We start from the raw sequence: 15,451 nt of genomic DNA on the forward strand, positions 1-15,451 counted from the left end.
GGCGTGCGTGCCTGTGAAAGGTTCTAGGCCTGCTCAACGATCAGTCGTGCTAGCTCCTCATTTGCGGCCAAAATATTTCGAACACGCTGTCGCACTCCAACACGGCGCACCAGAGATCCAAATACCAGAAAGCGCCACACTCTCCGGATCTGCAATGTTGTTGGCAATGTACTATTCAACGGCCATCAAATCCAGGAGACACACAAAATATGGAATCTCCGCACACAAATTGCAATACTTACAGTCCCTGCAACCCACCATTACATCTAAAAGATATTAGAACGTAGCCTTCCATACTGTACTCACGCAGCTTTCTCACACACCACCAGATATTTTTAGATACATTTAAGGTTTGAAGCTACGGACCAATGTCAACAGAGCTCCAACTGTCGACCTTGCATCGTCGGCCCTACCCCTGGTCTCCATATAGCTACCTGTCGAGAGATATTTTTACAAGCCCACGTCGGCCAACCGTCTACACCCTTTGTAGTCGATGGCGCCACCTCGCACGGAGCGGCCCGTGTCTTGTTCATTTTTGAATTTGCCAACAACCATGGTCAAGCTTTTCGCATCGGCTCTCTACACCGCAACTGTCCTTCTTACGGCGGTGCACGCTTGCGTCTGGGAGTCGTCCGTGGACGTCGTCGGCAACCTGACGCTCTCTTGTGCTGACGTGGCCACGGGTGCTCGCTTGGAGCCGACAAGCACGACCGCGCCCATGGTGTCGGTCGACGCGAGCGACGCGCTTCAAGTGTATGTGCGGGCGGACGCGACCCAAGAGATTCTCAACGCCGACGCCAGCGACTGGACCACCGCGTACAATGCGAGCGTTGTCGCACCAGCGTCCGGTGGCTACTCGGTCGTAATGGTCTGCGGCAAGCCTGACGGCGGCGCGTGCCACGTCTCGTACGGACTGCAATGGGCGTCGCCCGTGCCCATCCGCAACATCAGCGGCAGCACCAACAACACCGGCGCGGCGTCGATCGCCAAGTCCAACATGTTGTACACCAAGTACACGGGATGCAGCTTCACGGGCATCTACATTACAAACAATGCGTACATTTTCGTCTGCGACAGCGTGCAGCCGGGGGTGTTTACCCCCACGGTCTCGTCTGCGTCCGACAGCTTTCGCGTCGCCATCCTGGATGCGACCAACTATGAAAAGTACATGAGCAGTGCCTCTGCTGAGTGTGCCAATACCGGCTGCTCCACCATCTACAACGCGCAGTCGTACACCACGAACGTCAACATTGCCAACACCGGCACCTACGCAGTCGTCGTCGAATGCCGCAACGCCAACACGATCTGCGGCTTTAGCATCGACATCGACTTCAATGCCAGAGCGGCGCCCACGTCGGGTGGCGCGAGCTCGACGTGCCCCGCCCTGGCACGTACCAGAGCACGGACATGCGTCTGGAGCTCTCGAACTCCGGGACCTTTGCCCAGACCAACGACGGCGGCAACGGCGTCACATGCGCAACGACGGGGACGTACGAGGTCTCGGGCCAAAAGGCGTCCTTCACCGTGGCGACTGTCTCGGCCGAGTGTCGAAGCCTCTTTACACCCGGCCAAAAGCACTCGGGGCCCTTCTCGTTCTCGAGCAGCTGCCAGCAGCTCACGCTTGGCTACGCCACCAAGACGTGGACGCTGCAGCGAGTGTCCAGCGCGCCCATGGCCAGTGTGACCATGCTGCTTGCTGTGCTCCTCGCGTGGTGCGCGCTCTAGTCGCACTCGAGTCGAACGACCGCCACCGTTTTTCTACACATGAATGCATGTGGACTAGTATATGCACATCAATACAACACCATTCCATACAGTGTGTTTTATACGAGTAAGCGCGTGGCTTCCATAGACGTGCCCGTCGTGTTCCCTTCACTTGGTGGTACATTGATGTGTCGCATGATCGCAGAGGCTGAAATGCATTGACAGTTCCTGTAGCGTTATTCATGCGCTGTGCTCGGTCACAAACTAGCGGTATTACAACCGTGCGAGCCCCAACATCGTCCCTACGACTGGGATAGCTGGCACCAGCGTCGTCTCGTACATGGACGAGGTGACAACCTGCGCGGCTTTTTCCTGTACAACCAAGCCGGGTCGTGCGATGGCAGAAATGGTGAGAGAATGTACATCAATCTATTGGCCGTTTCATTTGGACGTCTCTTGTAAACAACTGGAGGTGCAAATGTCACGGTGCGTTATCTCTATCAAAACTCGCGCCGACCCACCACTCGTCGTAGGCGAAGCGCTCGTCGAGGCCACGCTCGAGCTTGATCCTGGGCGAGGGGACCATGCGCTCGGTCACCGTGTTGGCGAATGAAACAAGTCGCCCGATCGCATGGCGCGGGTGCCGGGTATATTGGCCTATCAGGGAGAGTAAAAGGCGGGAGCCAATCAAATGGCGTCGTTGCCTGCGGAAACGCACGTGGCAGCCCAACAGGCGTTTCGCCGACACCGACCGCTGGATCGAACTGCTGCGAGATACCGGTAGATAGATGGATAGATGGGAAGATAGATGTGTGGATTGATCCGATTTTGGGGCGGCCGTTTTACTCTGGGTGTCTCTTGTAAATGACTCGACTTGCGTATGCGCAGACATGTGAAAGTGAGTTATCCTGGAATCGAACGCGATGTTCGACGTGCAAATCCAGTGTGTTTTTCAGTCTTATATATGCAAATCAAATATGCAAGAGCCATCCCATCGGCCGTTTAGAGCGCACCCCACGCGAGGAAAACGCCAAGGAGGAGCATCGCACTCGTGGCCGCGGTCTCTGCGTTGGACGTTCGCTGCAGCGTCGACGGTGTGCCCGTGTAGTTGAGTGTGAGTTGGTTGCAGTCGGTGGAGAACGAAATGGGGCCCGAGAGCTTTGCGTTGGCCGTGAAGACGTTGCTGCAAACACCCGAGACGGTCGCCACGGTGAACGTTGCCATTGGACCCGAGATCGCATACGTTCCCGTCGTTGAGCACGTGTTGCCGCTGCCGTCGTGCGACTCGGTGAACGCACCAGAGTTGGCAAGGTCCACGCGCATCCCCGTCGCACGGTACGAGCCGGGAAGCGGACACGTCAGAGCTGGAGCGGGCGTTGGCGCAGGTGTCGGGGCGGGCTTCAGGTTGGGACAGATGCTGTAGAGATGACTTGGGTCATTGAGAATCGTGCCATATTCGTCGCAGGATGGAAGCTTCTTTATTGTCGACAAGTAGTTTGCTGGGCAGGTCGACGCGCAAAAGCCCGATGGCAAGTCTTTTCGCCTGTACAGCAAGTTGCCGAGGTCCCAGAACGTCTTCGTTTCCTCATAGTTGAGGAACGTCGAGCAGTTGTACCAAAGCATCGCATCATCGGCTTTGTACTTGACCGCCATATCGACCATGGAGCAATTCGCCCCGACTGCCGCGGGCGTGCACCCAACCAGATATTGGATACGTCCATCATGTTCTCCCCGTACTTGTCCACGCAGTTTAGCATCAACTTCGCGATCGAGTTGATAAAGGCCGTGTAGGTGGAGGACGCACACTGCCCCCTGGCGTCTTCGGCTGTGCGGGCTTGAAGGTCGTACAAGTTTTTGTTCTTGACACTGGAGCAGTTGAGCCACACCCGTTCGTTGAACTTCAGCCCGTCGAACAAGATCGAGTCGGCCGATGTGCACTCACCGCCGTTGGTCGTTGGGCGCGTCATCTTGATGCAGAGCTGCTTTAGTTGGTCGATCTTGGCGTGTGTTCCGGCGGTATCAACGCAGTTTGGAATGCTGCTCGTGAGGTTCTGCAGGTCGTCCTTGCACGGCGGCTGACACATGAGGTACTCCTCGGATCGGAGTGCGTTTTCGAACGACATTACGCTCATCCACATGCTATTCGCAGTGCACGGGGTCGAGACGTAGGCCGCCATGAAATTCTTGATCGTCTTCTCTTGGTCTGTCGTGCAAGACGCAGCGGTCGCGGACGTCGCCAGCATGAGCGCCACCGTCGCAGCGCAAACGAGTTTCATGGTGTTTGAGGTGAGGCAAATTGCAGACTGGGTTCTCTTATCGTTCAGGGCAGAGTCGTTTTTGGTTGGCGGTTCGAGTGTGGATATTCTTAGGATTGGTGCAGAACCGTAGTGTGAAAAGGGAGCACATCTCTCTAATACAACACTTGCAACCACCTTTGCTCGTCAGCAGCTAGTACACATCCAATCCGAAACCCGAAACGATTGGCAAAGCAAAATGGCGCGAAACTTATAGGGGTAGGGATGTTGCCTATTTCAGACACCAGTGAACCGACCGAAGCGAAACCGATACAACTGCGGCCTCTACAGACCAGTCGTGTGCGATACCCACCGAAATCGATGCGCATGCACCACCCACCCATGTCGCCCGAGGCGTCTATGGACCCACCGACCATGGACAAGAAGACATACGGCAAGATCGCGTCGCTTGCAGCCACACCGCAGCCGGCCACTGGCTGCGGTCGCTACTGTACCGCGATTGGCCGTTCGTTTTGCTCTTTTCTTGCGACGTCATTGACTATGATGAGGTCGCTTGCATCTTGATGTGTCTCTCTCTGCCCTGGAACATCGAGGTTCGTCGATCGCTGTGTTCTCGCTTTCTACTCTCATCCTGCCTTGCAAGTCATCAAGAACATCAACCACACGGAGGTCGCTGGCAGCGTCGCTAGTTGGTGGTGCGCGATGCTGGTGCGCACACGTGCCCCGCACTCGCGCAAGACCCCACGACATCGTTCGGGCCCATTTGTCTTGGCTCGCTCGTCGTCGCCATAATTAAGATCTTGCACGAAGTACTCATCCTGGCATCTCCAAAGAAGCTGCGCGGTGCATGTTCTGTTGCATCGCCGAGCTCGTCGAGGTCCTCAGCTACCAGCTCATCTATGTCATATCATACAAGTGTTGATGTGGAAGTGTTGATGGTATTTGGAGGAGACGTATCGTGAAGCGTACGTCGTAGAGTGAATCAACCTACGTGATATACCCGGCCGCAAGGGTGCTTTGCTGGCCGTGAAATGCGACATATATTCTGGTGCATCAAAGGCCGGTCGTCCCACTCGCCACTTTTAGTCGGTCTTTTCTATTTGAGGTGGCGAGAAATGTCGACCTTGCATCGTCGGCCCTACCCCTGGTCTCCAAATAGAACCTGTCGAGAGGTATTTTTACGAGCCCATGTCGGTCAACCGTCTACACCCTTCGCAGTCGATGGCGCCACCTCGCTCGGAGCGGCCCGTGTCTTGTTCATTTTTGAATTTGCCAACAACCATGGTCAAGCTCTTCGCATCGGCTCTCTACACCGCAACTGTCCTTCTTACGGCGGTGCACGCTTGCGTCTGGGAGTCGTCCGGGGACGTCGTCGGCAACCTGACGCTCTACTGTGCTGACGTGGCCACGGGTGCTCGCTTGGAGCCGACAAGCACGACCGCGCCCATGGTGTCGGTCGACGCGAGCGATGCGCTTCAAGTGTATGTGCGGGCGGACGCGACCCAAGAGATTCTCAACGCCGACGCCAGCGACTGGACCACCGCGTACAATGCGAGCGTTGTCGCACCAGCGTCCGGTGGCTACTCGGTCGTAATGGTCTGCGGCAAGCCTGACGGCGGCGCGTGCCACGTCTCGTACGGACTGCAATGGGCATCGTCCGTGCCAGTCCGCAACATCAGCGGTAGCACCAACAACACCGGCGCGGCGTCGATCGCCAACTCCAAGATGTCGTACACAATGTCCGAGGGATGCAGCTTCAAGGGCAACTTCTCTACAAGCAACGTGTACATTTTCGTCTGCAAGAGCGTGCAGCCGGGGGTGTTTACGCCCACAGTCTCGTCTGCGTCCGACAGCTTTACCGTCGCCATCCTGGATGCAACCAGCTATGAAAAGTACATGAGCACTGGCTCTGCCGAGTGTGACAATACCGACTGCTCCACCATTTACAAAGCGCAGTCGTACACCACGAGCTTCAACTTTGCCAACACCGGCACTTACGCAGTCGTCGTCGGATGCCGCAACGCCAACACGATCTGCAGCCTTAGCTGCGACATCAATTTCAATGCCAAAGTGTCCAGCGCGCCCATGGCCAGTGTGACCATGCTGCTTGGTGTGCTCCTCGCGTGGTGCGCGCTCTAGTCGCACTCGAGTCGAACGACCGACATCGGTTCTCTACATATAAATGCATCTGGACTAGTAAGCGCATCAATACAACACCATTCCATACGATTTAACTAGACTCACTTCATCAACAACACCAATCCATACAGTGTGAATAAGCGCGTGGCTTCCATAGACGTGTCCGTGGTGTTCTCTTCGGTCCCCGTGCGCTGTGCTCGGTCACAAACTAGCGGTATTTCCGCTGCGCGAGTCCCAGCATCGTCCCTACGAATAGGATAGCTGGCGCCAGCGTCGTCTCATACATCCACGAGACGACAACCTGCGCGGCTCTTTCCTATTACAACCAATCTGGGCCGCGCGAAATGGTGAGAGAATGCACATTAATCTATTGGCCGTTTCATGGGCGGCGGGGGCGCGTCACCACGACGTCAAAAGAAGATACCACACTGTCGCTGCTGCTACCGTCGCTGTCACTGCTGTATGGTATCACATAGGTGAGCTGGTATTAATAGTTGAGGACCTCGACGAGGCAGATGAACCCGAGCGATGTCGTGAGGCTCTGCGTGAGTGCGGGGCACGTGTGTGTGCGCACCAGACGTCGCGCACCATCAACCAGTGACGCTGCCGGTGACGACCGTGTGGTTGATGTTCTTGATGACCTGCAAGGCAGGATGAGAGTAGAAAGCGAGGACAAAGCGAGCGATGAACCACGATGTTCCAGAGCAGAGAGAGACACATCAAGATGCAAACGACCTCATTGTAGTCAATGTTGGCCAAGACACAGAGCGCAATGATCTTGTCGTATCAACGTGGTAACTCGAATGGATAGGAATCAAACCAGAGCAGCATTCAGCCGAGCTGCACACACAGCAAACACAGCGTGACGGGGAACAAGCCATGCAGGCTCCACACCGGCGCGGCGGCGGCGACCTTCAAGTTGGCGCCTGCAAACGGAAGGCGACGGCAAATGCCGTGCAAGTAGAACTCGACAATTAGGTACCTACCGGTATCAAAACGCGCTCTCAAAAGAAGAGACATGTTCGAGTACGCTCGTACTAGAGATCGAGGAGCGTCCGAAGGACACCTGCAACAATGGACACGTTTAAGAGCAGACCGACGACAGCGATGTCGACAAAGATGGCCAAGTTGAAGCTACAGCACCACGCCCGCTGCGTGCTCGCCCATTCTTGTGCGGAAAGCGTCCGTACCCGGCAGACCGGATAAGAGTGCGCTTCGCGGCTTCTCATTGGACAAGATAGCAAAGACTTGATACGCTCTGCGATTCTGATTGGACGAAATGCATCTTTTTTTATTGCATTTCAATTTTCCGAGTGTTCCATGGCGGCGCTCCTTTGCCTCCAGGACAACACCGTCGGCCTCGTCCTCGCCGCCCGTTCCCATGCCGACCCCCTCCTCCATGACGATGGCTTGCTGCCCCTCGGCCTATGAAGATGAGCTGCCGCCGCTCGCCTTCATGACGACCTCCTCCTTGACGACCTCTTCCATGACGACTTGACGAGCTCCATGACGGCTCTGCGGCCTCCTCCTCCATGGCGACCTCCATGACGATGACCTGCCGGCGGCCTCCTTCTCCATGACGACGACCTTGTGGCGGCGTCCTTTTTCAAGTTCACGACTTGCCGCGGTAGAACCGGCAAGCATCTCTTAGAAGTCTGAGTCGACGACGAGGCGTCCCGTCCCTGGGGATGGAGGACTAAGCTGTGTTTAGTCTCTGCTTTACATGGCGTGAATATGCTGGGGGTCGCTGCTCTAAGCTCCACGTAGCGAGTAAGCTGTGGTACGTACACACCTATGTATCCACCTTGGAAGACCTCTCACTGATCATGTAGTTTGCCTTGGAAAATGCAATGTGTCTATTACGTCTTAGTCTGCGACTGCGTTTTCTTTGCGTTCTTGGCCATCGCGGTTGCGTGCATGCTTGGTGGCGACGGATCGACGATGATGCCAGTGGCGAGGAGGCGTGCCGTCATTGCTGCCTTGTCATCGAGGGCACCGCTGTCCCGCAGCTCGCGGAAGGCTTTGGCAACGGGGGATGCGGACGCGGCCGAAAGGTTGTGCTCTTGGAGGAACGCCTTGCAGCGGGCCTCGAGGCGCTCGCCAATCTCGGTGACGAGCGACTTGTAGTGCGGCGCGTCTGCTCTCAAGACGTAGCCTTCCGTTGCGAAGAGCCGCATGAAGGCCACCACCGTCTTCGTCTGGTTCTTGTGCTGGCGGTTGCCGTTCGACGCGTCCCACTCGGCGGTGTACATCGCCGGTGTCCCCACGAACCAAGTGTACCACGTCTTGGCCATGGCCATGCTTGCAGCGCGTGTGGCCTTTGGTTTCTTCTCAACTGGCTTGCTGCCCACGATTTCCGTCTCGGCTGCACGCTTGGCGTTGGGGCGTGGCGCACGCTCGGCGAGTTCGTCGCCACCTGCAGCTAGCTGGTCCGTCAAGTCGCCGACGCGCTGCCCGAGGCGCTCCAAGTTCGTGGTCAAGTCCTTGTTGCTTGCGAGCAGAGAACGAATAAGCTGCTTGTCGCTCTCGTTTAGCATGGTTTTGATGGCAGGCTCCACGTGTTCAACCGCAGCGAAGCTAGGGCGCACCTCCATGAAGTGACGAGCCCAGTCGAGAAGACGTGCTTCTGGGAATTGAGGTCATTGAGCGCTCGCTCAACGCTGGTCACAAGCGGGCCCTTGGCGTTCGCGGCCTTGATGCGCGGTCATTGAGCGCTCGCTCAACGCTGGTCACAAGCGGGCCCTTGGCGTTCGCGGCCTTGATGCGCGGAAAGTGCATGATCAAGTACGCGACCAGCGTGCCCAACACAGCTGGCGAGGCGTTCATCTTCGGCACGTCATTCGACTCGGAATAGATGACGTCTCGAAAACGGCGGATCTCAGATCGCGTTGTCGCATCGAGCCCGTTCAAGTCCAACACAGCGACGTTGTCCCGGGGCTTGTGGCCGCTGAGAACCTTGGCGACCATTTGATCTTCCTTTGTCGTGCTGAGGATGTACCCAAACGCCTTGCTTGTACTCGTCATGCTCCACGCGCCGCGGTCGCAAATCCACTGGACACTGAGCTCGGGATGCGTATTGGCATGCTGCGCACCACCACGACAGAACGACTGCGACGTGAAGCGCTCCGTGATGCCGGCCGGGCCCATGATCCGCGTCAAAATCCGGTTGACGTATGCGTGAATGCCCGGCGCCTTGCGCTCCGACTTCATTTCGGTCTTTCTCGGGCCGGCGGCCTCGTCCTCATGACCATCGACGTCCAAGTTGATGCTGCCTGCAACGTCGCCGTTGCTTCTGAGCAAGTCGATCAAAGGCGTCCATTCCGCAATGCTAGCGGCGGCGCCAGCAGCAGGAGGAGCTTGAGTCCTCTGGCTCGGCATGTTGGGCAAAACTCTCTTGCCTGGGCACTCGACCGTGGCCAACGCAACGGCAATGGCCGTGATCGGGCACGTCGCGTACGATGCGTCTGGAACGATCGCCAAGTCATGGTCCGCGTTCGTCTTCGTGCGCGAGAGCTGAAGAAAAAACGTGTTTCGGTTGCGCGCGAGGTGCTTCTTTTGGAGCTCTGCGAGGTCAGACGCGCGCCCGAGAAGGTGCCAAAGCAACGTCAAGAGGACCGCTTCTTGGTAGTGCGCGAGCTCGGTAGCGTTGGAATACAGATACGTTGTCATCGCATGGAGCTGATCTTTCGTGCACGCCGGTGCAGGGTTCGTGACCGTGTCGTCGCGCTGGTTGCCGCAGTTCCGCTCGAGCTGCGCCGCCATCTTGTTCAACGACGCGATGCTTGGGCACCCTCGGTGCGATCGCGAGCAGCGCAACCTTGGTGTGGCGAACGTAGCCAACCACTGTACTTGGTGCAAGACTTCTTCCATTAACACCACCAACGGTGGTGAGATACCACGCAAAGCGCTCGAGTGTACGCTTGACGTTCTGGCCCGTCTTGTCGGTCTTGATGACGTTGTCCAAGGTGGCCTTGGCCATCCCTTCGAATGCAAGGTATCGGCTGAATGCGCGGGTAGCGACATCGCGAGCGTCGACGGTGTTTCGCGGAATCATCGATGGGATGCCGGTGACCATGATCCGAGTCGATGTCGCTTGGCCAGTGTCTTCGCCACCCCGCCAATCACCATCGATTGTCTGCTTGGTAACCGGATGTGTCGGCAGTGTGTCGGCACCATGGAAAACATGCAGCGATATATGAAGCGTAGTAAATGCCCTTGCATATTTTCAAATCGAGCCGACAACATTTTTGTCGGCGTCGCCCATCTGGCCCCATGTGCCGGATAAATGGTGGGAGATAACGCGTTCTGATTGGACAAAAAGGGTTTTACGAAACTCTCGGATTGGCTCGCTGGGCTAAATGGCCTGCTATCACGGCAATACGATTGGCCAATCCATAAATCTGAAAAACGCGCAAAATATGGAACGCTCACGCCAAGCGTCCTTGGCATCACAAGAGACAGCGGACCATGAAGAAGGAACTCACCCTCCTCCTCATGACGACGCTGGCGCTAGCGAGCGCCAAGCCGCTGCCGTCCTGCGGGACATGGCAGCCGACGGGCCCCGTGGGCGGCCACTACAAGACGAGCGCGGACGTCTCGGGCGCGAAGAAGCTCAACGTGCACCTCGTACCGCACACCCACGACGACCCGGGCTGGCTCCTCACCGTCGACCAGTACTTTACGCTCGAGGTCGACTACATCCTCGAGTCGGTCATCACCGAGCTGCTCAAGAACCCGGATCGGCGCTTCATGTACATCGAGCAGTCGTTCTTCCAGCGCTGGTACGTCCCCCCGATCGCCGGCAACCACATGGCATGGGGTGGGCGTAGGTGGCGCGAGCAGACGCACGAGATGAAGACGATCGTCAAGAAACTCGTAAAAGACGGTCGCTTGGACTTGTCGGTCAACGGCGGCTGGGTCATGCACGACGAAGCGGCCTCTCACTACTCGGTCATGATCGACCAGACGGCGCTTGGCCACGGCTTCTTGCTCCACGAGTTTGGGTACGCGTCATGCTGCATAGTATCCTGGTAGAAAGGGCATGCACAGCGTTAAGCCGCGCATTGGGTGGCAGATCGATCCGTTCGGCCATTCGTCGACGCAAGGCTCGCTCCTCTCGGCCGGCGTCGACTTTGACGCGCTCTACTTTGCGCGCATGGACTACCAAGACTACGAGAAGCGCAAGGCCAACAAGGACCTCGGTACTACGTGTAGTTGATTGCAAGATGATAACTCAATGACGGTGTAGAGTTCATGTGGTCGCCGTCGCCGTCTCGTCGCGAAACAATCTTTACGGGCATGATCCAGGACGGCTACTACGCGCCCCATGGATTCCAGTTTGAGGAGGACGGGCCCATCAAGGACGACCCGTACCTCCACGACTTTAACGTGTGCAACAAAGTCAAGACGTTTGTTGAGCAGAGCCTCGAGCGCGCCAAGCACACCAAAGGTGCGTCCTTGCATGCGTTGTCGTTGGTTGATATATGGAGACTAGGCAACCATATCTTTTGGCCCATGGGCTCGGACATGACGTACCAGAACGGCCTCAAGTGGTTCAAGAATATCGACAAACTCATCCACTACGCCAACCAGGAAGGCCGCCTTAACGTGTTTTACTCGACCCTCGGCAACTACACGGATCTCAAGCTCGCCGACAAGTCGCTGCAGTGGTCGACCAAGACGGACGATTTCTTTCCCTACGCCACTCGAGCGAACGCCTACTGGTACCCATCTTGCCCGATGAACCCTCGTCCTCAACTAACGCATTTGGTAGGACGGGCTACTTTACGAGTCGCCCGGGCCTCAAGCGCTATGCGCGCGTCGCCAACGGCATCCTTCAGACCATGCGCCAGCTTGAAGTACACGCGACGACGTCGTCCAATGTAGTCATCTTTACCCCGCCCTTTCGTCTCATGCATCGAGGTAGCTCTTGCATTTGGCGGCAAGCGTCAGCTTGGTGCAGCACCATGACGCCATCAGCGGCACCGAAAAGCAGCGCGTCTCGGACGACTACGCCCAGCGGCTCTCGGAAGGCCTCGCGTCCGCTACCACGCAGCTCAACCATCTCCTCGGCGCTTTGGAATCGCCTTTCGCGACGTGTCTCTTGGCCAATGTGAGTCTCTGTGAGTCCTCGACGTCGGCGGCCGAGACGTTTGAGGTCGTCGTGTACAACCCGCTGCCGTTTGCCCATACGTTTGGCGTCTCGGTGCCGATTGATACGCCGCGCGCCGACGTGGTGTTGGCGTCGACCAATGCGCACGTGGCGTCGGCGGTCGTGCCTTACGTGCCCGTGCATTTGGACGCGAAAGCTGCACCGCACACGCTGCTCTTGCAGGCCGACATGCCCGCGCTGAGTCTTATGCGCTTCCGCGTGACCAAGACCAAGGCGGTAGCAACGACGTCGACGGCGGCCAACATCTCGATCCTCGAGAACGACCACATCAAGGCCACGTTGGACCTCACGAAAGGCAGCCTCGCGAGTCTCTTGGACAAGGCGAGCCAGACGCACGTGCCGATGTCGACCACGTTTGGCTACTACCAGTCGTACTTGAAAAGCGACGACGTATGCTCGGGGGCGTACATCTTCCGCCCCAACACGAGCACGCTCCATGCCTTTCCTTCCGTGTCGAGCCACGGCTGCGACGTGGTGCCGCTGCTCCAGTCGTGTTGGTTCCGCTTTGGCAACATGGGCGTCCTCAGCTACCAGCTCCGTCCGTGGGACACGTCCTTGGTGGTCGAGTGGACGGTAGTACGGCCTGTTTTGATGTAGGATGCTCATGGTGCCATCTAGGTGGGTCCAATTCCGATCGACGACCACCAAGGCAAGGAAGTGATTCTGCGCTTTGACTCGAACGTGGCTTCCAACGTAAGGACGCGCATCTTGATACTATCAAACCAACCTGTCGGCTAGAAACGCTGGTACACGGACTCGAACGGGCTCGAGTACGTCGAGCGCGTTCGCGACTTTCGCGCGACGTGGAACCTCACGCTGCACAACGACGAGGAGCGCGTCGCTGCCAACTATGTGCCCATCACGACCGGCGCCTACCTCCGGGACGACAAAGTGCAACTCAACGTCCTCACGGACCGCGCCCAGGGCTGCGCGAGCCTTCAAGATGGTACAGTACTCCCATCGACGACGGAAATCGCTCACAGACGTTGTGATTTAGGTCAATTAGATGTGATGGTGCACCGCCGCCTGCTTGGCGACGACCACCTCGGGGTCAGTGAGGCGCTCAACGAGACCGAGACGGTACACCACCGATGCACGCCATCCACTCAATGATGACCATGGATGCTAGATTCAACTGACCAACAACCAGCCGCGCACGCAAGGCCTCACGGTCCGTGGTCACTTTTACGTGAGTGTGGGGTCGCACGAAGCAGCGATCGAGCGCTTGCGCACGACGACGTATGCACAGTTTGTTTCGCCGCTCGTGGCCCTCCGCGCCGGCTCGGGCACGTTTGTCGAGACGACGCCGCTTGGCGACGTGCAATGGCCAGCTAACATTGGTCTCACGGCGTTGCACTGGACGCACCCGCGCTGCCGCCTCGTGCGTCTAAGCCATCTCTTTGCCATCCACGAGCACTCGGTGCGTTAACAGCGCCCGAACCTTTCCATCGAAACCGAGTCTTTGTGTAGGAGTGGTCCAAGCCGGCGTCCGTGGATCTGCTCCAGCTCGTGCCTGGCGAGAAGCATGTCACGGTCAAGGAGCTCACGCTCACTGCCAACGCGGTCAAGGAGCTGTCGCCGACGACTGTGACGCTCCAACCCATGCAAGTCAAGTCGTTTGAGCTCTGCGTGGAAGGCAAGCATGCCCCGGTGTACGACGGTGCCCGCTCGTCGCTTGTCGATGGCCTCGACTTTTAGCAGCCAGCGCCATGCGCAAGCACTCTCTTGTCGTGCTGCTGCCGTGGTAATCAGACTGCAAGGCGTCTGTGGATTGAAGTCAGCCTGTGCGTTTATATTATTGTAGCAAGCACGGCTACGGATGTAAATATGCATAGCACGCTTCCTAGTACAACGAGACGAGGGCGCTGCCGTCGTGGTGGTCAAAATGCTGCATTTTCTAGTACAAGATATAGCCTTGGTTCAAAACCACAGCTTGACGTGTTCTGCAAGAACTAAAATCCCGGTTTGGAAGGTTGTTGCACCGGGTAGAATACAATGGTGCGCTACGAAGCTCTGTCTTTCCAATGCGACTCGTAACACCTCGAGACGCCACAACGAGCAGTTAGTAGGTCGTCGTAGATATGGCGCAACGAGATCTAAGGTGGCACCTAGGGAATTCCCTCAAGCAGTCGCGTCGCCATGGTGGCCGCATCAAGTCTCGACGTCAATGCTCTAAACATGGTAGTACGACGACTCCAGTCCTCCCAAGCCCTTTTTTGGACTTGTACATCGTACGTAGTCGTCGGCTGGTACGACCAAGGTGCTTCCAGGAAAATGTCATGTTCACAAGTTATCGCAGAAAGGAGCATAGGGCCCGTCGCTGGGTCCAGTACTCGAGGTACAGATCGTAGTAGAGCGGGATGACGTCGGGTTGGCGCTCGATCGTGTCCGAGTCCATGAACCACGGCTTGCTGTGCCCGCCCGAGAAGTGATACATGTAGGTATGGTTGACGCGGTCGTCGAGCGACTTGTACCCGAAGAGATACCTGTCGACATTTTCCTTGAGATTCGCCGTCAGCACCATGAACTCGGAGGGAAGGATGCCGGCCACATGCCGCCACACTTCGTTGAGAACGTCCATGTCGAAGAGCACCTGGGCTTCATTCTCAATCGCGTACTCGAGATGCTGAAAGAGCTCATTGTTCGGGTCCACGACGAGCAATACCGACGTGATATGCGGCTGCTTGTCCTCAAGCCAGTACGCGCGGGGTGCCCAAAAGACTGCGTGCGGAAGGTTGAAGAGCTCGTCGAGGTTCTTCACGACGATCACGTCCGAGTCCATGTAGATGACGCGATCGTACCCGAGCTCTTGGAAGATGCGCAGCTTTGTAAGCGACACGATGTATTCTTGGCCGCCCGTCGTGCGCCGCCAGGCGGCGACACTCAGCGGACGCACGCCGCCGTCCATCAAGACCTGGCGCGCCTGCGCCGAGACGTCTTCCGTGACCAGCGCGACGATCTCAATGAACGACGGCGTGCCAAGTGCGCGGATTTTCGTGCCGGCCATGAGCGCGTGGCAGGCTTGGAGGTCGTCGGTCGCGTAAAACATGTAGGCCAGCTTCCGGCCATCGGGCTGCACGGGCACCGGGGCCCACGGTTTGAAGCGTGGCGCGTGCGATGCAGCGAGCATTGGCGCTCGGCTGTGTCGAGGCGGCTCTGCCAAAAGGGTCGTCGCCGTGAG

At 57.4% G+C, this 15,451-nt stretch overlaps 4 protein-coding genes across 4 annotated transcripts; 1 reads left to right on the forward strand and 3 right to left on the reverse strand.

Moving 5' to 3' along the window:
* Positions 1 to 2,706: 2,706 nt before the first annotated feature.
* On the reverse strand, positions 2,707 to 3,980 carry SPRG_12776 (hypothetical protein; the record flags this gene model as incomplete). The annotated part of the gene is made up of 2 exons (XM_012351560.1): positions 2,707 to 3,345; positions 3,420 to 3,980. 2 exons carry the CDS (start codon positions 3,978 to 3,980, stop codon positions 2,707 to 2,709), a joined length of 1,200 nt encoding a protein of 399 aa, XP_012206950.1.
* Positions 3,981 to 7,952: 3,972 nt separating this feature from the next.
* SPRG_12777 (hypothetical protein) lies at positions 7,953 to 8,673 on the reverse strand. The gene has a single exon (XM_012351561.1). The coding sequence runs from the start codon at positions 8,633 to 8,635 to the stop codon at positions 7,958 to 7,960; it is 678 nt and encodes a 225-aa protein (XP_012206951.1). The 5' UTR covers positions 8,636 to 8,673; the 3' UTR covers positions 7,953 to 7,957.
* Positions 8,674 to 10,499: 1,826 nt separating this feature from the next.
* Positions 10,500 to 13,968, forward strand: SPRG_12778 (hypothetical protein; the record flags this gene model as incomplete). Its single annotated transcript, XM_012351562.1, has 12 exons — positions 10,500 to 10,879; positions 10,928 to 11,101; positions 11,148 to 11,299; positions 11,347 to 11,547; positions 11,593 to 11,821; positions 11,872 to 11,980; positions 12,025 to 12,843; positions 12,889 to 12,963; positions 13,009 to 13,216; positions 13,268 to 13,350; positions 13,400 to 13,690; positions 13,741 to 13,968. Exons 1-12 carry the CDS (start codon positions 10,566 to 10,568, stop codon positions 13,966 to 13,968), a joined length of 2,883 nt encoding a protein of 960 aa, XP_012206952.1. The 5' UTR covers positions 10,500 to 10,565.
* Positions 13,969 to 14,534: 566 nt separating this feature from the next.
* SPRG_12779 (hypothetical protein) lies at positions 14,535 to 15,400 on the reverse strand (the record flags this gene model as incomplete). Its single annotated transcript, XM_012351563.1, has 1 exon — positions 14,535 to 15,400. The coding sequence occupies one exon, from the start codon at positions 15,398 to 15,400 to the stop codon at positions 14,561 to 14,563; it is 840 nt and encodes a 279-aa protein (XP_012206953.1). The 3' UTR covers positions 14,535 to 14,560.
* Between the last annotated feature and the right edge of the window lie 51 nt (positions 15,401 to 15,451).

Source organism: Saprolegnia parasitica, assembly GCF_000151545.1.
Source record: "Saprolegnia parasitica CBS 223.65 unplaced genomic scaffold supercont2.82, whole genome shotgun sequence".
Taxonomy (NCBI): domain Eukaryota; phylum Oomycota; class Saprolegniomycetes; order Saprolegniales; family Saprolegniaceae; genus Saprolegnia; species Saprolegnia parasitica.

Bases quoted from the DNA above. Each gene is read 5' to 3' on its own strand.
- SPRG_12777 (XM_012351561.1), bottom strand. From the start codon at position 8,635: ATGCTAAACGAGAGCGACAAGCAGCTTATTCGTTCTCTGCTCGCAAGC.